The sequence below is a fragment of the Ceratotherium simum genome, chromosome 6 (genome assembly GCF_057802395.1).
Source record: "Ceratotherium simum simum isolate JZ-2026a chromosome 6, ASM5780239v1, whole genome shotgun sequence".
Classification (NCBI taxonomy): Eukaryota; Metazoa; Chordata; class Mammalia; order Perissodactyla; family Rhinocerotidae; genus Ceratotherium; species Ceratotherium simum.
The window spans coordinates 38,775,165-38,800,469 of NC_141905.1; the positions used below are offsets into that span (position 1 = coordinate 38,775,165).

At 37.1% G+C, this 25,305-nt stretch overlaps 1 protein-coding gene across 1 annotated transcript in view; it reads left to right on the forward strand.

Annotated features, from left to right (window-relative positions):
* Nucleotides 1-17,621, forward strand: part of TMEM26 (transmembrane protein 26) — a 39,001-nt gene extending 21,380 nt beyond the window's left edge. The window contains exons 4-6 of the mRNA XM_004427097.3: nucleotides 813-1,033; nucleotides 10,667-10,743; nucleotides 13,527-17,621. Coding sequence (XP_004427154.1) covers nucleotides 813-1,033; nucleotides 10,667-10,743; nucleotides 13,527-13,951 — 723 coding nt within the window. The 3' untranslated portion in view covers nucleotides 13,952-17,621. The remainder of the gene's footprint in view (nucleotides 1-812; nucleotides 1,034-10,666; nucleotides 10,744-13,526) is intronic.
* Nucleotides 17,622-25,305: the final 7,684 nt, after the last annotated feature.

Genomic DNA, 25,305 nt, shown 5'->3' on the forward strand with positions numbered 1-25,305 from the left:
CACTTGTATAAATCAGGTGGAATCACTATCCAATCCACTTGTGACCTATGCCCTTGTAGTCTTTAAAAGATCACAACCTATAAGGGCCAATAACATACTTTAAAACTTATTTAGAAGTTAAGTGGTCAAGAGACATCATCCAGAATACATGAATGGGAAGTAAATTTTTCTGAGTCCAAGAATAAGGGCAGAATAAAATTTAGATTCTAGCTTATGGGGCTTTGAATAATATGTTAAATATTCAGAATAAAAATAATTTTATAGTTATTCTCTTTCTTCACATTTAGGTAACGAATAAACATTTTATATATTTTCTTATTTGATATGGTAATGTTTTAAAGCAATAAAAAACAAAAGAGAAGATTTGTACCACACTAAAATATTCCCAGATTAGTAAATTCAGACTTGAAGTCTCTGAAAGAAAAATATAGGAATTTTTGTGTTTTTAATATGGGATTTAAAAATTTTTGCTATGTGTTATACTTTGCTACAGAGTATAATAAATTGAGAATTGATCTTTAAAACATTGTAAAATTGGCTCTTTAAATATCATATGGCACAATCCCACTAGCAAATGTAAGATTTAAATTACTTCTAGTTATAAAGCTACTCCATTTTAAGGACCACGTTAGTTTTTTTTTTTCAGTGTTCGGTTGAAAGGAGTTTTGCTTTCTTTAGTGAGTGAAGAATCATTTTCTGAAAATGACCTTCCGTAAAAGCTAACTCTTGATTGAAAGCCACGGTAAGAAGGCCTCTCTCTCCAAGGTGGTAGCTCACACTCCTTTTGTCTGCCTGACTTTTCTATTCAACAGGCCAGAGTTTTTGTAAATAACTTATCCACAGTATGTGAGAAAGTTTGGACTTTGGGCCTCCATCAGACGTTTTTGTTAATGTTAATAATTGGAAGATGGCTTCTACCCATCGGAGGCGGGATCACTCGGGACCAGCTCTCTCAGCTTCTCCTTCTGTTTGTGGGAACAGCTGCTGATATACTAGAGTTCACCAGTGATACCCTAGAAGAACAAAATGTGAGGTAAGCAGGCCCTGCAGGGGAAAGACCTTCCTTTCAAGGTCAGGCCCACACACCTATCTCTTTGTTCTATCATTTATATTCTGCATGAATAAGGATTTTCAGTATATCAAATGTCCAGTGGTAGAATCACAGAATTTGCTGCTCTTTAGATACGTATTACATACCAGCCCAGTTTATAATTATATGTATAATTACATATATATAATACACACACACACACACACACACACACACACACACATATAAAGGAAGTTTCTGCTAGAGAAAAGGGGCAAATAATATTTCCCATGGGTAGGAATAGAAAAGCTCTGCATGTCTGCATGACCACAAGTTAGGTGGAGCCATGGATATCTGAAAACCTTCTGGAGGTTCAGTGACCCTCCCTGGGTCCTCTTTCACATTCTCCAGTGTCCAGGAATGTAGCCAGTCATAAGACTCTCTTCTAGAGCAGAGCATAGCTGCAAGTCCAGGAAAGCACCTAGCAGAGACCTGGAGAAATGTTTCCACTAGCCATTTGGGGAATTATATTCCGTGGTGTGAACGGCAAATTGGGCAGATTAGGTTTTATTTTACTAAATTTTATTTTTAGTCAGTTTTGTTCAAAGTGCCCAAAGGCTTTCTGGTGTAGATGCCTATAAATTAAAACTTATTGAGTTGGTACTTTTATTTTTTGCCACAAGCAAATAAGCTCAGAATCCATGATCACATCTGTTTGTGGAACTACTTTCTTACCTTTAGGGATTTAGGTCTCAGTGCCCGAATGTACTTTCAGCTTGGGTTGTTTTGCACAATGCTATAAAAATAAATTGCAATGAGGCTGGCTTTTAATGCTACAGTTTACTTTATGTTATGTTTCTCAAACAACGAAACATAAAGCTGAGCAAAATACACTAACTTACTCAGTAAACTTAATATCCCAATTATAGCACAAAGTATATCTGTAATCATCGGTTACCTTTACATGATAATTTTCAGTTTCATTTATACTCATTTTTCTTATACCTTATTAAGTAGACATAGAATTTTAAAAAGAATTCAAAATAAGTTGATTCATTGTCCTCAAAATGTTGATTTTAGTTTTGTAGCTTTAATACCTTATATTTGTTCAGTGCTTTACATCGTATAACAAATGTTCAGAAACTTTAGGACACTTATAGTATGATGAGGTTACAAGAAAAACACGAAGAAATCATGACCAAGCACATAAAAACAATAAATAACTATAGGCACAGTGATGGGGAAATGAGAATATAAAGATGACTACACCTACATAGAAATAAACACATTCATGCTAAATATCTAGGGAGATGGGAGGGATATAGGACAAGAAATGAGGTATTCAGGAGGGATATATTTTGTGGGGCTGGTAATAAAAATGTGAGAAATGCCAAACTTGGCTATTTAATGGTATGCTTATTAGGTCCATCCACAAGTGACACCAAGGGGCATTTTATAGATCCGTGTTTGCCACTAGATGTTGAAATTAAATAAGTTAATGATTAAAATCTTAATTTCCCAGGGGAAAAAGAAAAAAAAAACCTTGAGAATCACGAGGTATTCATTCATTCACCAGCTATTGATCGATTATCTAGTATGTGCCAGGCAATATGTTGGTGAGACACTGGGGAGCAAATGGTGAGCAAGTGATGAGAGAAAGGACACACAGTCCTGTCCCAGCCCAGGCAATTTCAATTCAGCAATTTCTTCTGCCACCTACAAATTAATCCAAACGTTTCATAAATCTTTTTTATTTTCTCATTTTAAAGTTGTATCATGTCCCAAGAATTCGATAAAATAAACTATGCCATGGTTTTTGTTTTTAAATTTCTTTTCAAGTTTCATGGTCTCAGACTGAAGTCATTTTATTTTTAACACAACTGTGCTGTGTCAGTGACCTTCTGTCATCTCTACTCCACTCCTGTATGTCTCTATCACTACTCAAAGACCCCAAAATCAAGGCCCAGAAAGAACCTCAAGTTTTTTCTCTCTCTTAAAACCCACCTCCCGAGCTCTGATTTGCTGTCTCAGGCCCCGTCTATACTGCAAGAATTGACACTGCAAATGTCTGTCTTTTCAAAGATGACACAAACTCTCCTCACTTTTGGCCTCAAAAAAGACAATCAATCATGAAAAATGAATTTATTATACATGCAAAAGATGTTTACATGTAATAGCAAAAAGGGTTACTTCATTATAACCTATTTAGCATTACCTATTATCACCACATTTTATTTTCTATTTTATTTTATTCCATAATTTGGGCTGATAAATTTAGGAGAAACCCTGCAATGATGTCTACATCACAGGATGTTTACCCCTCTTTCTTGCATCCTGGCTAATACCTCAAAACCATTTTTTTTAACCTAAGTCAGTTTCCTTCCTTATGCCCACATTGAAGTTCATCTGCCTAATTCTTGTGAATTTACATGGACTCATGAGATGCTGTTAATTTGTCTTAAAACCTTGACCTTACACACCATAAAATTCAACTACTGTGATTCTGTGGTTCAATGATATTTAGTGAAGTTATAGATTTGTGTAACTATCATCAGAATCCAGATTTCCAGGACTATTTGCAGTCAATTCTCACTCCCACTACCAACCCTCGGCAACCACTGATATGTCTTCTGTCTCTATAGATTTTCCTTTTCTAGAAATTTGTTTCTTCTGTGGCACATCTGCTAGCAACAAATTCTCCTAGTCATTCTCCAGAAATGTGTTTATTTTGCCATCATGTTTGAAAAATAGTTTTGTTATATATAGAATTCTTGGTTGACAGTTTTTACTTTAGCATTATATGTATATCATTTTACTATCTTCTGGCCTTCACTGTTTGTGATGAGATGTTAGCCATTGTTTTGTTGTTACCCTGTACACAATAAGTCATTTTTCTCTTGCCGTTTTCAAGATTTTTTTCTTTCCCTTTGACTTTCAGTAGTTTGACTGTGATGTGTCTAGCTGGGGATCTCTTTGTCTTTAATCTTACTAGGCTTTGTTGATCCTCTTGATCTGTAAATTAATGTTTTTCCTCAAATTTAAAAATTTTCAGCCATTATTTCTTCAACCATCTTTTCCACTCCATTCTCTCTTCCTCCTTCTGGGATTCCTATTACAAATACATATGCTTGTTTGTATTTCACAAATCCTGAGGCTCTGTTCATTTTTCTCCCACCTGTTTTACTCTATGTTCTTCAATTTAATCATTTCCATTGATCTATCTTGCAGGTCACTGATTTTTTTCTCCTACCATCTCAAATCCACATGTAGAGTCAAATTGTAGAGTCCACCTAGTGAATTTTTCATTTCAGTTCCCATAATTTCAACTCTAGAATTTTTATTTAATTCTTTTTCATAGTTTATATTTCTTTATTTAGATTATCTATTTGTTGAGTCATTGTCAGCATATTTTTCTTTAATTTATGGAACATTTTTTTTTTTTATTCTTTGAACATATTTATAATAGGTGCTTTGATGTCTTTGTCTGCTAAATCCAACATGTGGACCCCTTTAGAATCAGTTTCTATTGATTTTTGTTTTTCTGAGTATGGATCACACATTCCTGTTTCTTTGCATATCTCATACTATTTTGTTGAAAACTGGACATTTGGATTATATTTTGTAGCAATATATTATCTCTGGCTTCCCCCCACCCTCCAGCTTCTTGTTGTTTTTGTTGTCTCAATAAATTGCCTGAACTTAATCTGAGTAATCTATCTCCCCTTGGATGGTGGCCGCTAATGTCTCTGCTCTGTTTTTTATTAATTTGTTATTCCTATTTTTGTTTTTAGCATGACTTGTGAGGGTCACACCTATAACCGCATAGGTTATGATCACCCAATGATGTGGGCAGTGTTTGTGACCAAGCATTTTGAGCCTTTATGACTTTCACCCTCTGCTAATGGATCTGTGTATGGGTTGGATAGCGCATTCAAAGTTCATAAGGTTTTTATATACACGTTGGTTTTTAATTTCTACTTGGCTTTCTTGGGTCTTCCCTGCACATGCCTGGCATACATGGAGACCTCATCTAGCCCTTATAAGTCTCTCTTATTTTTGGAATCTCTCCATTAAATTTCAAGTTAGTCCCCCGCTCACCCCAACTGGGACTGCAACCTCAAAGTAGCAAAGCTGTGGGCTTTCCCATTCATTTCCGAATTTGTTCCTTTTCCTGACCACACCTCTAACCATGGGATTTCACACTCCACTGCAAATCAAGTAAGCACACTCTGGCCACAAGGGGCTTCTGTTTTCATTGCCAAGTCTTTCCTAGTAAAACTACTGCTCTGGCTGACCGAGATGGCCTTAACATTTTCCCCAGCTTGACTAAACTTTGGAAAGGTTTACTCCTGAGTATAGGCTTCTGATCTCCCTTTCCTTAGAATATTTACTTTAGAAAACTTGAAAGTGTAAATTCTTTTCTGCCCCTTTGAGATGTAAGTCTTCTCCCAGGCTCTTTCCAGTTTTACCACCCAAGAACGTCTTTCTCAAGGATCTAGGAGCCATCCCTTTGAAATGTGATCCTCAAGAAAGATGGCATCCTATCTCCCACTCTCTTTGAGAGGATAGGAGCCTAACTTAGAGCAGTGCCAATTAGCAAACACAGATGTCCTAATCACATTGACCAACCTCCCTCTTTAATGTCCTCCAATACTTTCCCAATAGTTCACCCCAGTGCTTAATTCTCCTGCCTTTTGTTTCAGTGGGGATGAATTCAATCTCTCTCACCTTTTGCAATAGTCTCTTTCTCCTATTGTAATAGTCTTGAATAAAGTCCTCCTTGCCTGTTTAGCTTTGTCTGGTGCAGTTTTTCTTCAACATAGCCAAACTGGATGGATATGAGCACAAACATCCCATGGGCAAGAATGTCTCAGACTCCCACTCTTCTTAACTGACGTTCTATCAGCTTTTCATGAATAAATGTTACTCAATTTGTTATTTGCCTTTGGTTGATTTCCAGAGACCTGAAGTAGTTGTTTTTGACAATTTTGTCCAGTGTTAACATATGTTTGCTGGGGAGAGGATTTGCTGACCTTTTCATTCTGCGACAATCACCCTCCAACATTTTAAGAAGTCTGAATTTCAATATCATTGCCTAGAAGAGTTGTGATTATTTATAGCTTTGGAGATCACTCTTTGCAGTCTTTTTGTGAACATAGATCATTTATTAAAAAGAAAAAAAATATGTTCCCATAGCAGTACTGTTACTTCACTGTAAGCATTTGACCACAAAAAGTAGAATTTTCCTATGTTTACCCTGTGTTTTCTTTTTACTTAGCTCTTTTTGCTTGGTGAAACATTTCTTCCAGGCTAGATTAATACTTCCTTTTCTTTCTGTTTCTCAATCTCCTTTATTTTATTTTTATTTTTTTTTGCTGAGGAAGATTCACCCTGAGCTAACTTCTGTGCCAGTCTTCCTCTGTTTTGTATGTGGGTTGCTGCCACAGCATGGCCACTGATGAGTCGTGTAGGTCCGCGCCTGGGAACTGAACCCGGGCTACTGAAGCAGAGCACACTGAACTTAACCACTAGGCCACTGGGCTGGCCCCTCACTCTCCTTTATTTTTTTCCCTTCTCTGAAGAGATTTGTTGGATGCTCTTTTAAAAGCTAGATGAATTCCTTCCATTGATTATCTCTTATCTACAGGAATATTTACACTTCCAAAAAGAAATAGTTAAGCAAATTAGTGATGTATGACTTTATTTTTAATTTTCACTCAACAGATTTGAGCTACCAAATGCCAGTCTTTTATCCTCCCAGTTTTTCAAGTAGAGAAGTGATACTCACATCTATAATTATTCTTCTCAAGATCTTTTGTCTTTTTATGAATAGGGTCCATTGTCTGCTTATATGCTTCTCAGTTGACATTTATGAAGACAGATTCCACGTGAGAAAATAGGGAGAGACAATTGGGGGAGACAGTTACACAATGGAGACAATGTTGCATAAATTCACTCCAAAATTCCTTCACAAATTTTGAGTGTTCGCCATTTAAGCTCAGTGATTTATTTACATTCTAACGTTTAACTTTCTTGAGTAACTTTTACCATCTGATTTAATAATACAAATTTGTCTGCTTCCAAATTCTTCTGGCCAGCTTGTCCAAAGTTATTTTTGACAACTTTACTAATATGTTTCTCAACACCCACATTCTCCCATATTTTGTATGTGCCCAGATAATACTTGGATGCAAAAGACATAGATTCATTATTGTAGGGTAGGAATTTGGCTTATTTAGGGCTAGGGTTAGTTTATTATCTATCCCTATTTTGCACAATGATGAAATTAAAACACAAGGAGTTTAAGAAGTATGTTCATATAATAATAATAAAAATACTACTACTATTACTACTACTACTACTAGATAATGTTTATTTGTCACTTGCTGTGTTCCAAGCACTGTTCTAAGGGTTTTAATTGTGATAACTTGTTTAGTCTTTACAATAACACTATGAGGTAGATACTATCATTATCACCATTTTATAAGCTGAACAGTGGCAGGCAAGAGAAGTTGAGAAAGTCTCAAGGTTATGTGGTAATAACAATAATAACTAACGTTTAGTGAACTACCATACTTAGTCTGTATCAAATGCCTTTCTAAGAGCTTTGTATGTTTAACATATTTAAACGACATACTGAATAAAATTATCATATAAAATCCAACAGTTATTATTATCGTCATCTTCATATTGAAGATGGATAAACTAAAGCATGTAGATGTTAAATTACTTATTCATATTCGTCTAGCTAGCAAAGGATCAATTTGGGATTGGAGGCCCACATCCTATCTCTCTGGAGAGGACTGGAGCTGGTATTTGAACTCCAGTAACCTAGCATCAGAACTCATGCTTTACTTCTGCTTTCTGCTGCCTTGCAGACAAATTGCACATGAGTTTTTGGTAGAATTATTGAAGTTTGAGATGAGAAGAAACTTCAAAAGTGACCATCTATTGAAAAATCTATTTTACATCTGTTGCAAAATCCTCTCCAAAATTTTCTTACCCAGTTTTTGTCCAGATTTTCTTTGAAAATTTTCACTAATAGAGAATATACTAACCCCAGGGGCAACTCATTCTATTTTGAGTTCATATTATTAGAAAGTACTTTCCTCTATTGTGATGAAATTTGGATTCTTATAGGTGCCACTAAAATCCTTTGAACCTGAATTGGCCCTCTGAAGTCACGAGAAATAAGTTTAATTCCTTTTCCACATGATAGCTCTTTAAATGTATGAAATCAAAATTTTAAGGAATCTTCTCTAGTTTTCAGTTTCTTGAACTATCTCACATAGAATGTGGCTCTGAGTTCTTTCACCATCCTAGTCTCTCTCCTTTGGACCAAAAACTTTATAAATGTTTCTCCTAAAACATGAAGCACAACACATAATATTTCAGATATATTCTGAAGATCATAGAATAGAGCAGGGCTAAAACTTTACATTTCATGGAAATAGTATAGTGTAATGGTTAAAAATGTGGATGCTGTAATCAGCTATCTAGTTTTGATTTCTGCTCCCAACACTTATAACCACATTGCTGGGGACAAGTTTCTTCCTCTCTAAGCCTCAGTTTCCACACTGGCCAAATAGGAATAAGTGTACCTACTTGGTAGAGTTGGTATGAGGATTAAGCATGATTATAGAGTTCAACACTTAGAAAACTGCCTGGCACATAGTACGAACTCAGAAATTGTAGGTAAAATTATTTAAAAAATCAGGCACTTATTTAAGGTCTACTATATATAGACATTGACATTGCAATGAGGGAAAAGTTACAGACTGCATTCCCTAGGCATTTCCACTTAAAATTCTAGACTTTATACTTCTTGTGATGCAACTTACGATTGCATTTTATTTTGGAAAATCATAAATCATGTCACACTGTGGACTCATAATGAGATAATAGTAAGGGAAAATCCTTGAGCCTTTTTTATGGCTGCTGCTATGAAATGCTACCTCTGCTATCCTATTCTAGGTCCTCCAGTTACATCCTGTTAAGATCTTTTGGGATCTTGATTGTGTCTTCGGGGGTATTGGTTTCCTAGCTAAGCTCCATGTCATATGTGCATATGAGAAGCCTTCCATCAGTGTCGGCAACCAAGTCACTGATGAAATGTGAAGTAGAACAGAATCAAAGTCAGAGCCTGAAGCAACCCATTAGAGAGCTCCCTTTGGGGAGTCATTTACGCAGTTAGGAATTCATCTAACAGTACTCACACCCAGAACATTTCTTAATCTTGTTAATAAGAACACTATGGGAGGCTTTTTCATAAGCCTTGTTTAAATCCAGATGTCTATTATTAATTATATATCATTACCTGCTTGGTAATCCTAACTCTATTTAAAACAAGAGAGAGAGAAAATAATCTTGAATGCAAGATTGTTCTTAGGGAACTTCTGCTGATTCCTAGTAATTACTGTCGTCTTCTATAACGGCTCTCAGAAATCTTTTAAATAATAATTTATATAATCTAACTAGGGATTAATAGTAAATGTGCCTTTTGTAGTTTAAGATATATTTCTGCTTCATTTTCAAAGTTAAGACTTCATTTTTTTCGTTGCCAACCTTGTCTCCACCATTAACTGCCAAGGCAGATGATGATGGCTTCGAAATCTCATTTACAAATTCTCTTAGAGTTTTGAGATCAGTTTTTTCAGGGCCCCAACACTTGAAGCACTTAAAGATATCCCTTACAATCACCTCATTTGGTTTGGTTTCAATTACTCTTCCCTGATGCTTTTCTATTCCTTTCCAATCTGAAAATCTCCCTTGACAGAGAAGTTGGCAACAAAACCTATTATTACACCACTAACCTCAAATTGATAACTTCCTTTATATTTTGCTAAAAAAAATAAAGTTACTTTGATACTTCTTTAATATCCTGTGTATTTTTGTAACTTATATTCTTTCTGACTTTAGTCTTTGAGACCATTCTCCTGGGTCTATGACATTTGTATATTTGCCAAGTGTGGGTCCTTCCTTTGTACATTCACCAGTTCCTTCCACAAATATTTGTGGAGTGCCAGGCACTGTTCTAGACACAGGGGATACAGTGGTGAATGAAACAGACATATTCCTTGCCTGACATTCTAGTTTCTGGTATAAATCTGTTTTTTGCCTTTATCTCCCCACGTTTGTTCCAATCGAGGATAGCTTTCTTTTACATGCCGAGCTTTTAATTTTTGAGCATCATCTAGCCCTTATGAGATGTCTTTTTAAAGTCTCGGGATCTTTGAACAACTTTCACTTTTTTCTCCTTGAATTTTCTTGAAATTAGCCCTCTGAATGTCCAGGTCAATGTCTAACTTATTTCCTAGCATTTCTCTCCTACAATGTTTCCACGATTTTATAAGACTAAAAACAGCAATATTGGCTTTGCTATAATTCACACGGATGTCGGCACATGTCAGGTTGGATTTTAAGGCTCAGATTTTTTGTTTTTTTACTTCTTTTTCATTTTTGCGTTATAATCATGCATGGATTTTTCATGGATTTCTTATATCACCAAGATATCTTGACAACTCTCAAGAGGTTTATTAGGGTATACTCAAATATGAGCAAAAAGAGAAAAGATTTCTCTTTTCTGCATGTGATCATATTTTTTATTACTAAGTTAAAATTTTGTCTGCAATCTAGGAATAGCCCTTCACTGGTCTATGCCATCCTTATTATTTGGACCTGGAGCATGCTGCAGTTTCCACTTGACCTGGCAGGTAAGTGTGTTGACGTTTGCTCAAAGAAACAGAAAATTACAGATCTTGATTATAAACTGTACTAAAGTTAAGGAGGCATTTGAGAGGATTACCATTTTCATTGTTTTGAATTCTCAGTGTTAGCTCCAGTTCAGCTTAGAAGAAAAGTAGATTGAGACTGGAGAAAGCCACAAGCAGATCTACTCCAGTACATGGTGAGCCTGAGATAGTTGGGTGGATAAAAGCACAGCTGCACGTTCACATTATTCAATGGTTCCATCACTTATGAGTTGTAAAACCTCCTGCAAATTGGATGACTCATCTGCACCTCAGTTTTTCATCCATGAAATGAGATTGGTAATCATAGTAGCTAGGGTAGAGGGCTCTGGTGATGACCAGATAAGATATAGTTTGTAGAGTACTCAGCACAGTCGCTGGCATATGAATGTTATCTCCTGATATTTTTAAGAAGTCATTTTCATTTCTTTGTCAAACCCAAGTATTAGAACATCAGAGGGAGTACGAGCAGTTTCAGGGCCACACGGAAAATTAACATTTTCCTCAGTAGTGGCACTTGGAATCCTGGTGGTCTTACTTAAAGACATAAAGCCCTAAGACTTTGCAAGAAGTAAACTGTGTTCCAGGAATTTCATACTAGTGATGATCTGGAGCTGCATTGTCCAACATGGTACCTACTGGCCACATGTGGCTATTTAAATTTAAATTCATAGAAATTAAATGAAATTAGAAGCTCGTTTCCTCAGTCACATTAGCCACATTTCAAGTGCTCAATTGCCACATACGGCTACCATATTAGATGGCACAGATATAGAACATTTGTATTACCACAGAGGATTCTGTTGGATGGGATTGATCTGGAGTCATCATATAACTTCTAGATACCCTGGAACTTTGATTTGGCAGTTCTCCTGGATGCCACTTTACTCTGAAGAAATTCTAGGATTTAATAATTACATTTTCCTTAAGTCTGGCTTCTTTTTTATGGCACCCTACCTGATGGCCTCAGGATTAGAATTAATCTTAGGACAGGGATATTTAATTTTTTCTGCATCTTTTTTGGCTGACTTTGATAGGCCCAGAAGTTTCAGAGGCCATTTTAGACCTTAGCATCCACTTTCTGAAAGAAAATTGTCACCAGAAGAGATTGAAAGAGTGGCTGTGGCTTTTTTAGAAATACCAAAAACCTAATTACTAGTTAATAATTACGAACAAATGTCTGCCAATAACACACATGCGTGCGCGCACACACACACACACACACACAAATTTTGTCATGCCCTAGAGGGTACTCTACACCCATTGATCAGCTGATGTCTTCTGACAGAATATTAGGCACCACCACTTCAGATGTCAAATAATAGTGTTAAGAGATCCCCTGGGAGTTATTTCCTGACCCTCACGTCTTAGGAAAGGCTATTATTGATCTTATGTTGGTTTTTCTTTTGTCATTCGCTCTGCTGGTCCTCACCCTTCCATCTCTTGTGGTTTATAGCCTTGCTAAGAAAAATTTTATTTAAGAAAGAAATTCTGTAAACTTTTGGGGTGATAATATTATGCAGCTGTTTGTAAAACAAAGACCAAATGTTACTTCTGACTAAATCACTATTGTATTTTCCAACAAATAGTACATTATGTTCACCCATTTCAAAGCAGCTTCATAATATTTGCAGGCTCCAGTAGATGAAGGCATTCTTTGTTTGAAAATTCCAAATGGAAGTCTTCATTATTATTAAAAGGATTATTTTCTGCCCTTGACCTTGAATTAAGTTGACATTTTAGAAATTAAAACAAAAAGGTTCATCTGTTCATTTAACTGGAAAGTCAGTAATTATATCCAGTCTTCCTTGTAAACTGTGAAACAAAACCATAAGGAATTAGAAAAAACAAAATAACAATGGCATTTATTGGGGCCTTTTTCCCCCACCATTAGAAAAATATGTTTAACATGAATTAAGTTCAAATTTGAATATAAGCACTTGAGTTTTCACAACACAGTTTTCACATGTGGCCCAGTGAGTCAACCAGTAAATAGGAAAATCCCAAAGAGAGGATCCAGAAGGATCTGGGCCACGTATACTCTGTCCCGTCTCCCACAATTAGCAGTCAAGTAAGTCATTCATTATTCCAAGGGAAAGATAGAGTGAGAGAGCAGAGAGGAGCCAGGGGTCTGACTCTAACAGAAACAAAAAGAGTCAGTGAACATGCGCCTCCTGTTTCCTCACAGATACCATGGTTTTGCCAGTTTTCAAAGGAGGAAACCGAAGCCCAGGCAGGTTAAGCAAGCTGGCCAGCATCTTGCTGCTGGAAGATGAGGGAGCCAGGAGAGGCAGCGAGGCTCCTTGACTTGAGGCCTAGTGCGCCCTGCTATGCTACCTCGCATCACTGCAGACCCCAAGGGCAGACATGGTAGTTTCTTTTGTTCTTTGTTTTCTCGAGCTTAGTTAATTGTGCTTTCCCCCTTGGAGGACTAGAAGGTGATCTAAATTTTTGGACATTGATGTACATATGAGGACTGGCTTTCTTTGGTGTGTTTTATTGGAATTATAACTGATTACCAATTTTGAATATAAAATGACCGACGATGTTAAATGGTTAAGCATGGTTAAGGGTGATGTGAAATGTTAAGGGTGACTTCACTTGTACCACCCAGAATTAAATTACAGAATCACTCCCAGTCGTTGACTAGCATGGCGCCCATTGTTGAGGGCTTGTCCTCATTTCATTCTGTCTTACTTTTCCACATTTCAGAGAGATATATTAACCGGTCTTTCTCGTGTTTTCAGTCAAGTACGTCATGTGCCCCTTGTCTGTGACATCGAGGGGGTTCCCCAGCCTGTTCTTTTGCCAATACAGTGCCGATCTCTGGAACATTGGAATCAGCATCTTCATACAAGATGGTCCCTTCCTTGTCGTGCGTCTCATACTGATGACCTATTTCAAAGTGATAAACCAGATGCTGGTGTTCTTCGCTGCGAAAAATTTCCTTGTGGTGGTGTTACAGCTCTACCGCTTGGTGGTGCTGGCGTTGGCTGTCCGTACTTCCTTCCGAAATCAGCGAGGAGGCCTGAAAGAACAGCACAGCTGCCCAGGTGGCCCAGCTGCGAGTGGGGCATCTCCTGGGGACTGGGATGGTGGTTCTAAGGAGGGCTTGGCTATTCCTTTGCAGGCCTTGCCAGACACCTCAGACGACTCTCACCTCACACCATAGTTATTTATTGACAGCAGCATGCAACTAGAACATTCGACTTTCTGGTTCTTCTTACAGACAGAATCTCCCTCTCTCTCTCTCTTTTTTTTTTTCACCTTGGCATATAATAATTTTCAAAAGAACAACATAAAAAGTGATCTTAAACCAAAGCTTAGGAATTTTCTTTTTCAACTGAAAGGAAAGAACTTTGATTAGCGGCTCAGGCTACAACTTCTGTGTGATGGTATCAGATGTTACAGTTGTTCAACGACTAAGTGATTTGTTTGTCTTGAACTGTTTGAAAAGCTATGGACAGGGTTACAGTGACATGCCCTCAAAAGATTTAGTGCAGACAAACTGTCGCGGCTGTTACCTGAAAATAGAGAAGCTTTGAACTTCGGCTCTATTGTCAGACTATCTCATCTGATCTTTTCTGCAATGTCCCTCTGACATCAAAAAATGTACATTCAGTGAATGCAGAACAAATGAAGGGAAAAGTGCCTTTAAAATTACCTCACTGTGGGCTGGAAGCAGTGAAAATCTCTGCTTAGCTTCCATAGCATCGAGAGCCTTCTTCATCGCTGCACAGACCTTCCCAGGAAAATCATTTTTCTGGGCTGATGTGGTATTCTGTCATGGCGCATGTGCTCTTACAGAAATTTTATTGCTTTTGTCTTGGGCGTCGCAAAATTCACAGCAAGCCATTTCGGTTACAGATCTACTGGTTGCGAGGCAGGAAATACTGGTAATGCTAGCAAAGTCACAATTTCCACCCAGAACATGATTTGCGGTATTCGTCAGTATTTTTCTCAACTCCACTTTACTGTCTTCTATATTGCCAAGTCGAATTATGTGGGTTGATGTAAGGAAGCACCGAAGCAGTGAAAAAAGGTGTTTCAGGCCCTTTAAGTGTTACCATAGTTTCTGGGGTCTGCCAGCAGTCGCTGGAACTCCTCTGAACCGCCACTACTGGAGACAGCCTGTGGTCTCAGGGAAGACGTTGGTAATGGAGGCTCGCATCAGCCCTGTCCACGGCCAACAGCCCTTGATTAGTGACGGGGGTCAGAATATGCCCCTGCATTGTGGAAGTCAGGAAATTGGCTTTTCTTCCCTGCATTAAGATTTCATTTCCCCAGTATTGAAATAGCCGTACTTTTCTTTTGTACTTTCCAGATGGAGGTGATTCAGAACCTTTTAAAATGATTTTTGCTTTTAAAGATACAATGTGAAAATTTCCCTGGCTATCTAGCAGTAATTATATGAGGCAAACAGTTCCAAAACTGTTCTTTTGGGATTCAAAGCATATTTCCTCATTATTATTATGCTCAGGAATTCAAAGGGACATTAAAGGTAAGGCAGGGTACGACCTTACATTGGGTGTGACCTATTGACAACCAACTGGAACAATTTTATCTATAAATCTGTGTGAAAAGATATCTGTTCAAAACATGTGATAAAAAGTTTCATAGGCAAATTCTGTTTTTATACAGAGAAATTAATATTTTCCAACTAATGGCTTCTTCAGTGCCTGATATCATACGTTTCCATTTCTTTCTTTTCTTCCTTGTGTTTCTAATTTTAACAATATGATGATAAAATTACACATGAAACTAACGGAATACATTTATAATTTGCCATAATAATTTTATGAAAGTTAAGATCAGAACATTATATTTATATAAAGTAAAGAGCTTGACAACTTTTAAGAGCTTGTTATTTAAAATGCTTAGCAATTGAAAGCAAAATGATAACTGCTATTTATAAAACCGCCTCAGCAGAATCTGTTTTTATGTTGACTGTTCTCCGTTGACTGTTTTCCCCCACAACATGTATATGCTGCTTATTATTACAGATTTGCTCATGGCATACTTTTAATGTTTTAATTTTTTTCTTCCAGGAAAACAAACGTTGAGCCTCTAAAAATAGAGAAAGTATAAAGTAGTACGGCTGTTGCAAGGATATTTTTAAAGGCTTTCAAATCTGAGACTTGGCTTGGCTTCGGGAATGAGTTTCTAGTGTTGAAATATTTTGTAATTAGCACTCCTCCTCCCCCACAGACTTGGGAAATAGAAAGTCCAGAGTCAAGCTTTGCTTAGAGCGCCAGAAAGGCAAAGAGAACCCCGGACCATCTCAGCAATTAATGGTGGCAAAAATAGACACATGCTCTGCAAGCCTTTCCAGGAAAATCTGCTAAGGGCAGCGTTTGTGAACCTGACTGCCAGTACTCCCAATCTCTTGGACTCACTGTTTTTAGAGCAGGAAAAAAAATCTATATTCGTTTAGTTTATTTAAAAATAAAACCTAAGTCCAGGTGGTATCCCTAGGGCCCCTGATGAAAAGTTAAAAATTTATTCAGTTAATTGTATGTTTTTATTGTAGATTGCTAAGCATTGTAATGTTTGGAAACATCCAAGTGTTTGCTATAAAGTGGCTAGAACAGCAGTTAACCTCCCATTTGTTGACATCTTGGAATTTGCTTCCATTTTGTTTGTGATAAGATAACTGACTCAGATCGTCTGTATAATGTGATGTAAGCCATACCTCTCTACCACCCCCCACAGTCACACAGCACGCCAATCTCCAACCAGGGAAGAGAGTGGCTTATTTGTGGTTGTTCTTGCTGTTGTAATTTGTGATTGTTATTATTTAATTGCTTGGTTAAAGCTCAATCAAATGTCCTTCCTAAAAACACATCATTCCATTTGTGATAAAACACATTATACATGTTTTAATGATGCTGTGGAGAAACACACCTCATAACCACCCCGTGGGTTTTCCTTACTCTTACTGAATGCGTCTCAGAGGACATGACAACATTGCCAGATTAGTAAACTACATTTGTCTTTGATTATTCTGTTAATTTTTATTTAAGCTGGAAAGGACAACATAAGAAAATAAAAATTTGTATTTGCCAATAACATTCTTTCTAATCTTACAGAAGAAGATTCTTACATAAACTTATCACTTGGCTCTGTTTAGTTCTACTAACGTGTAGCAGCACGTCAGGCCTTATAAAGACCAGAAAGATTTGGCCAAGAAACATCAAGATTCAATATTATAATAGTAATTGTTTGGTCATTATTTAATAGAAACTTTTCAGGCACTGGGAAGGCATGCATTGTAGATGCACATGCTTTAGGATTCCCACCCGGGTTTCAGAGTACAACATTGACTCATTATCTTTGGCATTTAATCTCAATGACTCTTTATCAACTTTCCTGTTAAAAGACAGAAAGAACTGCAAACGGCCAAGCCTCTGTCCACCTTCTCTCTGTTCCAGTGCCAGGAAAGTGAGATGCTGAAATATATTGCAGAGGCTCAAAGATGTAAGTGAAAAACCAAACAGTCTTGAATTATAAGAAAAGAAGAGACTGTTACTGTAGTTCTAATTTCAGCCTTTGACTTTTACTTAGTGGACATTCTGATCCACTCTCAAAAACATCTGATTTGGGGCTACACTAGGCAGCTGGAGGATGTTTATAGCTTTGAGGCTTCAAATAACTTTCCATATGATGAGAGTAACTCTAACCAATGTTTGAATAATCAACTGCTACGGCCATATATTTTATGGGTGTCCATCCTCTGAATTTTTTTTACTAGACTATTTTATAAGAATATTTTCTCTGAATTATTTATATTTATACTATTTTGCTATGAAAGACCTTTGTATTTTCTTATAAACATTAAATAGTTTGTGTACAACTTTATTTTAATGTCTATTTTTTGCCTGCATTTCTCATCTTTGTTCTCTACTGTAATTCATTTCCTTTAGTTTTTAAGCTCTGGCTTAAAAAAAACCTGATCTATTTAGAATATGACTAAAGTGGCATTTCAAACTGGTGAGGAAAGACTGACCAATTTTATAAATGATGTTGAGAAATTTTGAAAACCATCTGGAAAAAATAAAGTTAGATTTTTATCTCACGCAATATATAGAAATAAATTCCAGATGGATTAAAGATCTAAATGTAAAAGTGAAAACTATAAAATATTAGAAGGAAACATGAAATGTGTCTTTAGCATTTGGGGAATGGGAAAGATTTTCCAAAGTAAGACATGAAACCCAGAAGCTATGAAAGAAAAAATTGACAGATTTGCCTTGTAAAAGTTTAAAATTTCTGAATGGCCAAAGGTATCATGGATACATCACTATTATTTTCTTTCCTGGAGAGAGATATCAGTGCACTTGGACGAGAAAAATGAGAGGTACAGAAATTAGAAAAGAGGACTTAGCACTCTTATTTGTAAAAGGTTGAGTCTTGAACATCCAAGAAAAGTATATAAAAACCTAAGGAACTATTAAAAATAATCTGAAATCATGCAAAAACCAATAGCTTTTCTATATATAAACAAACATCACAAAGAATATATATTTGAAGAAGAAATTTCTGTTACAATATGAACTAGAACCATAAAATACATAGGAACAAACTCAACAGGAAATGTACAAGATCCATGTAAAGAAAACTCTAAAATGATTTTGAGGACCATCAATGAATAATTTCACAAATAGAAAGATGTATTCTAAGGCCAGCCCCGTGGCTTCGCGGTTAAGTGCGCGCGCTCTGCTGCTGGCAGCCTGGCTTCGGATCCCGGGCGCCCACTGACGCACCGCTTCTCTGGCCATGCTGAGGCCGCGTCCCACATACAGCAACTAGAAGGATGTGCAGCTATGACATACAACTGTCTACTGGGGCTTTGGGGGAAAAAATAAATAAATAAAATTATAAAAAAAAAATAATAAAATAAAATAAAAACAACAAAAAAAAGAAAGATGTGTTCTATTGAGGAGTGGGAAGAAGACTTGCAATTTTAAAAAATATCAATTTCTCCTAAATTGATCTATAAATTTAACACAATCTCCATAATAATATCAATAAGATTTTAATTTTTAATGACTACACAAGCTGATTCTAAAGATTTACAAAAAAAGTAAGCATGAAAGAATAGCTAGAAAATACTAAAAGGAAGAAAAAAATGAGAAAGAATTTCCAATGTATTTATTTTATAGAGCTACAAAAACCAAGAGAATTTGATTCTGTCAGGTGGAAAAATGGAACAGAATAAGGTCAAGAAATAGACCAAAATACATAAGGATTTTGATATATGACAAATCATGGCTTGGGAGGAGATAAAATATTATAAGTGGTTTAAGGTTTGGAAAATATTAAAATGGATCCCTACCTCAATCCTTATGTCCAAAATTTTTCCAGATGGATCAAAGAATTAAACATTAAAAATAAAAAATAGAGAACTTGGGGGGCTGGCCCGGCGGCATAGCAGTTAAGTTCACGTGCTCCACTCTGGCGGCCCAGGGTTTGCAGGTTCAGATCCCGAGTGCAGACCTACGCACTGCTTATCGAGCCATGCTGTGGCAGGTGTCCCACATGTAAAGTAGAAGAAGATGGGCACGGATGTTAGCCCAGTGCCAATCTTCCTCAGCAAAAAGAGGAAGATTGGCAACAGATGTTAGCTCAGGGCTAATCTTCCTCACCAAAAAACAAAACAAAAAAAATAGACAATTTTGCTTTTATAATTACAATGGTGAGCATGTTTTCTATGCAAGATATAAAAGTAGAAACCATAAACAATTCATAAATTTCAACTCATAAAATTAAAAATTTTAGCATCATAAAATTACCATAAGCAAATTCAAAAGTTGAACAACAAACTGGTGAAGTTTTTGCAACAAGCATAACAAAGCTTTAGTTTCCTTAATGAGCAAACAGTTCCTACAAATAAGAAAAAGAGTAAACACTCATTGGAAAAATGAGCAAAAGATATAAGTATATGAATCACTGCAAAAGGAATAATTAAAGAAATGCAAATCAAACCACAATGAAATACCATTTTTCAAAAGCAGACTAAACCACAAGATGCCATTTTTCTATTATTGGGTTGGCAAAGATTCAAAAATTTTTTACCATGCTATATTAGAGGGGATTGAAGGAAGCAGGCGTTCTTATTCATTGCTAGTGAGGATGTAAATTGGTACAATTCCTTTGGAAGGCAAGTTGGCAATATCAGTCAGAATTAAAAATATATTTATCATCTGACCCAGCAACTCAACTTCTAAAGAATGTATCCTACAGATAAATGTGTGCAAAAATGTGGGTATAAAACTGTTCAGAGCAGTATTTTCTATAGTAGCAGCATAGTGTCCATCAATAAGGTCATTATTAAGTTATGGAACATCTATACTACATAATACCATGTAGCTTTTAAAAAGAATCAAGTAGACCCATAAGTGTTGATAAGGAACAATTACTTAGGCTTTTTGGTAGGTAGAAGTAAGAGAGCAAACCATGAGGTTAGTATGTCACCCTTTTTGTAAATGTTATCTAGACCTTTATGAGTGGCTAATAAATGTATGAAATGATGCTCAAGTTTCCAATGATTATGGACATTCTTACCTTTTATTTTCCTTTAATGCCTTTTATAGTTTGAAGGTTTTCTTTCTTTTTTTTTTTTTTTTGTGAGGAGATCAGCCCTGTGCTAACATCTGCCAATCCTCTTTTTTTTTTTTTTTTTTTTTTGCTGAGGAAGACTGGCCCTGGGCTACATCCGTGCCTATCTTCCTCCACTTTATATGGCACGCCACCACAGCATGGCTTGCCAAGCGGTGTGTCAGTACGCGCCCGGGATCCGAACCGGCGAACCCCGGGCCCCTGCAGCGGAGCGCGCGCACTTAACCACTTGTGCCACTGGGCAGGCCCCAGGTTTTCACTATTTTTGTAATTTTAAAAACAATTACTAACAAAAGGAAATCTCACTAGCTTATAGAGCCTGCTGCCATGTCCAGATACTCTGATATCATTTTCCAAATAAAGCAAATGCAAATCACTTTCACCCAAGAAAATAAAAGACTTTGCCATTATACCTAAGGATGATCTTTTTAGATCCTTAGATAAACCAAAAGTTAAACCATGTCAAATTTTGTTTGCCTTATGAAGCATCAGTCCTTGGGAAATGAAATAATGAATAGATCTATAAGACCACCAAACTGACCAAAACGATTCATTGGGTCTTGATGAGTACCATGGAGACTACTTCGCAACGGCCCGTCTGACAGTTTTACACTCCCTGTCATTTATGGAGCCACCAAAACAAACCATAGGGGCATTTCACATTGACTTACATCATCAAGCTGATTTACCCAGGAGGGAGAGAGAATTGAAGGAACTCTGAAAGAGAAAACTTCAGAAAAAATCTGTGCATCTGTTTCCAAGTCCATGTTCATAGCCCATCTGATTTGTATATGTAAGCTTTTTTGATTTTTGTCAAATATTTACTAAATTTACAACTGATTGTGGTAAGTGATCAAATGAATCATATGCAAATCTGATCAAATTATGGAGGAAAACAAAAATTCTTAACCCAGTCATATGTCAGATATCATAGTCTTTGTATCCAAACAGAATTTTGGGCAAGCAAAATTGTATCTACAAGACAAAATATGTTTTCTCTGCGGATGCTGTTGTTCAACTTCTGCCAAGTGCATAGCTGGAGAATTCAGATGGCTGTGGTTCTGGGATCTTGGGGGTTGTTTCTACCTTCTGGCAAAGACTGTTCTTCCCTATTAATCAAGAGTTCCCATATGACCTGAGTGACAGCTAACAGCTGGGTCAAAAGCTATAATTATTCCATCAGCTCTCTTGGTTTCAACTAACTCCTATAACTAGTGGTTTTTATTGGTATCTAACCTCAACCTCTTTCCTGGACTCCATGTCTGGATTTACATCTCCCCTGGATATTCTGGAAGTATGACACACTCAATATATCTAGAATACGTATCTTACCACACCCAACTCCCAATGTACTCCTCTCCCTGCACTCCCTATAATGGCTAATAGCATTGCCAGGCACTCATGCTAAAACTGGAGATATCGTTGACCCCTGGTTCTTCTTTCTTATCCCTCCTTACTCAGTAATGCCCAAATTCTTTTAGTTATACTGCTTATAATTCCTTTCAATCTTTGCCCTACCCTCTCTATTCCAACTGCTACTACCTTAATTTAGTGTCTCATCATTTCTTGCTTCAGTGACTGTGGTAATTTCTCAACTGGTTGTCTAACCTCCTGGTTTAATATCCCATAATAATATCCTAAAATGCATTCAGAGCCATTCTAAAATGCACATTTGATCACGTGTCTCTTCTATTTAAAACACTTTGGTGATGCCTCACTGTCAACAAGATCAAAAGTCCTTTCACAAGCTAGAAATCATTTAAGACCTTTCATAAGCTGGCCCCACCCAACTTTTCAGCTTTGTTTCCATTACTACACACACACACAGACACACACACATACATACACACAGCTATCACCATAACATACTCCTCATCCTCCCCTAAACTTGCCATTGTCCCTTACATCACTATATATTTGCACACACAGTTTCTTTTTTCAGTAATGCCTTCCATTGCCACCATTCCATTATCGATTCCTTGTCTACTCACCACTCACCCTTCCTGGGTAGGCCATTTCCATCCACAGTTGATGGCTAGGGGAAGAAAAACAGTCCTATCAGCCAAGATTGCTCTGCACCCTATGGGAACCCCAGAGGATAGACATCCTCTGAGAGTGGAGACATCCTCCAGTCCTGGGTCCCTGATTTCGCAGAAGCAATGCTGATGAGAAAACCAGATAAGACAATGTGATGTAGGGCTATGTGATTTGTCATTTCTTGTGGTCCCAGACTAAAGGTTTGCAGGAATAATACTGGGTCAGTGGTCCCCAGAAGTTTTTCCCTATTCTTCTTAGGTTTGGCTGAACTGTGCAGTTTCTCCTGTATTTTCTAATCTGACCACTTCTATTCATATTGCCTTAGTAATGTCTTCCCTTGCTCCTTACAAAGATTCCCCCTTCTAGCAATATTTTCCACTCAACCTTGACAAAAATCTACACAAAACCTTCAGAAGGCTTAGTTCAAAGACCACCTCTGCCTGCTTCCAGAATTGAGAGCCTCTCCTCCTTTACTGTATACTCATAGCACTTTGTTCTTGTCTCTGTCCCAGTGTTTACCACAATAAATGTAATGATTTGTTTATGTGACTGTCTCCCCCAAGCCTGGGATCTGTCTGAGGGTATGGGCCATGTCTTATATGCTATTGTAATAACAATACAGCTCCAGACACACTGAAATTTTGTCTATTCCCAGAACTCACCAAGCTTCTTTCTGTCGTGGGGACTTTCTTCTTGCTGGTGCTTCTTCCTGGGACAACACCCAACTCACCCCCCATTTTCCCAGAGCTGGCTTCTTCTCTTCATTTAGATTCTAGCTTAAATGAAAGATCCTCAGAGAGGCCATCACTTTTTCCCTTCCTCAATAATCTCCATGATCGATCCTTATTTTATTCCTAGCATTTATCACTAGTCGAAATTATCTTTACTTAATATGTTTATTTATTTACTATCTTACCTACAATGAAAATGTAAAGGTCAAGGGTATCTGTCTTGCTCATCTCTGTGTCCCCAGTGGCTAGCACATAGTAGCTGCTCATAAACTACTGCTGAGTGCATTATTTTTTCTATGCTTATTTATACTTATAATCCTCTTACAAAACTAAAATCTTATGACATTTATGCATATACGCTGCTTTGTTCATTTATTATCATTTCTTGAGCTTTTCATAATGTTGACTGTTCTTTGAGAACATAATGCCTACCTCCTCCTCTGTGTGAATGTAGAAAAAGACCTAATCACCACATACCATAGGCTTTCCCAGCCATCATCTTCCTTGACACCCTGCCTTTGGTACTGTGGAATGTCTTTTCTTGGAGGCCTTCTCTGCTCCCATGGTGATGTAAGATTTTCATATTCCCTCATTATCGGTTCTTTCTATATCCTTGGGTCTGTTTACTTCTTCATTCTCTAAATGTACAACTCCTACCTTGTCCATCTGGGCTAATGTCTTCCTTTGCAATTTCACTGCCATCAATGACCCCGTTGAGTCTATATGGCCAGCTTTTCCCCAAGCCTCTCTTCCACATTTCCCTGCAGATGCTCTTCCGGCACTTCCCGCTCAACGTGTCCACAATTGGCTTCAAAACATGTCTTCTCCCAAATCAGTTTCTTTTCTTGAACCTTCAATTTCTGTTAACAGAATCACCACCCTTCCAGTCATTTTGGCTCAGACTAAGTTGTCATCTTTGACTGACTCTCCTCTTCACACATTTGCTGAATCTTATTTCTTGTTTTGCATAATGAATATAATTTCGTTGCTTTTCTCTGGTTATATGTCATATTTGATCAATGTAATGATTCCAAACAAACAAAAGAGTATAAGGAAGAGGGTAAAAATCACATGGAATCCCACCTCACAACAATGTTAGATAGATAGATTAGCTTACATAAATGGGATAATATACTAATTAAATCTTTAAAGATGAAAAAATCAAGAGTTGCAAAAATTGTGACAAGTTAATTTGTACGTAAATTTGTATTTTTAAACTTCAGCTCTCAATCTTGTCAGTATTACCTTATGAAGGTGTATACAACCTCAGGTGGAGAAATGAAAAATGTCTATATTTTAGGCCTTTTGTGAATTTGAAGCCTAGACCAAATGGTGCCCCTGTAGCAAACTCTGGAATTGGGACTTTATTTTATTCATCTTTCTATGACCCATGGAGACTCTCATACTCTCATGGTACATGTGGAATAATTTTTCACTCTATGAATGATCAATGGCATCAACAAATATCTTTTAATGCCTACAATATATGAGCCACTGCTAGCTATGTGAGGGACACACAAACAAATAAGACATTGCTCTTGCTTTTGAGGAAATTTATATCCATGGTCTTTCAAAAAAACATTGCTACTGTAACCTCCATAAACTTTGCTACCTACCACCTATCTTCTTGCCTGTGAAGGGCTCATTTTGGTTCTCTATGGGTTTTGTGTAGAAGCTAAAGTCCCCAGCCTTGCTCCCAACATGCCCTTTCAGATATGAGAGGGAATGCGAAAAAGAGAGGAGATCTGAGAGGGCTAATTTAAGAGAAATGAAAGTTGTTTGTTTTTTGAAAACACATTTTGTAGGTTGATGGCTCTTGATCACTGTGGGATGGCCACCGTAGGATCCCTCAAACATTGCAAGAGCCCATCTTGGACTTACAATGATTTTGGCTGCAATCTGCTGTTTTCTTTTCAAAGGATGTAGTTATTCTGGTGAGGCTTCCATCTGAACTCAGCCATATTTCTATGCTCAAAGGGTGAGACACCATGCATGTGAAAGCACCATGGAAGACTTCAAAGCATTGTATGGACCTTCAGAATATTCTAAAGTATATTCCTAACAGATGTTCAGGGCAGAAGATGCTCATTTGTCACGTTTGAGGGAGCAGTGAGATTTATTTTTACAGATTCACTGGGCT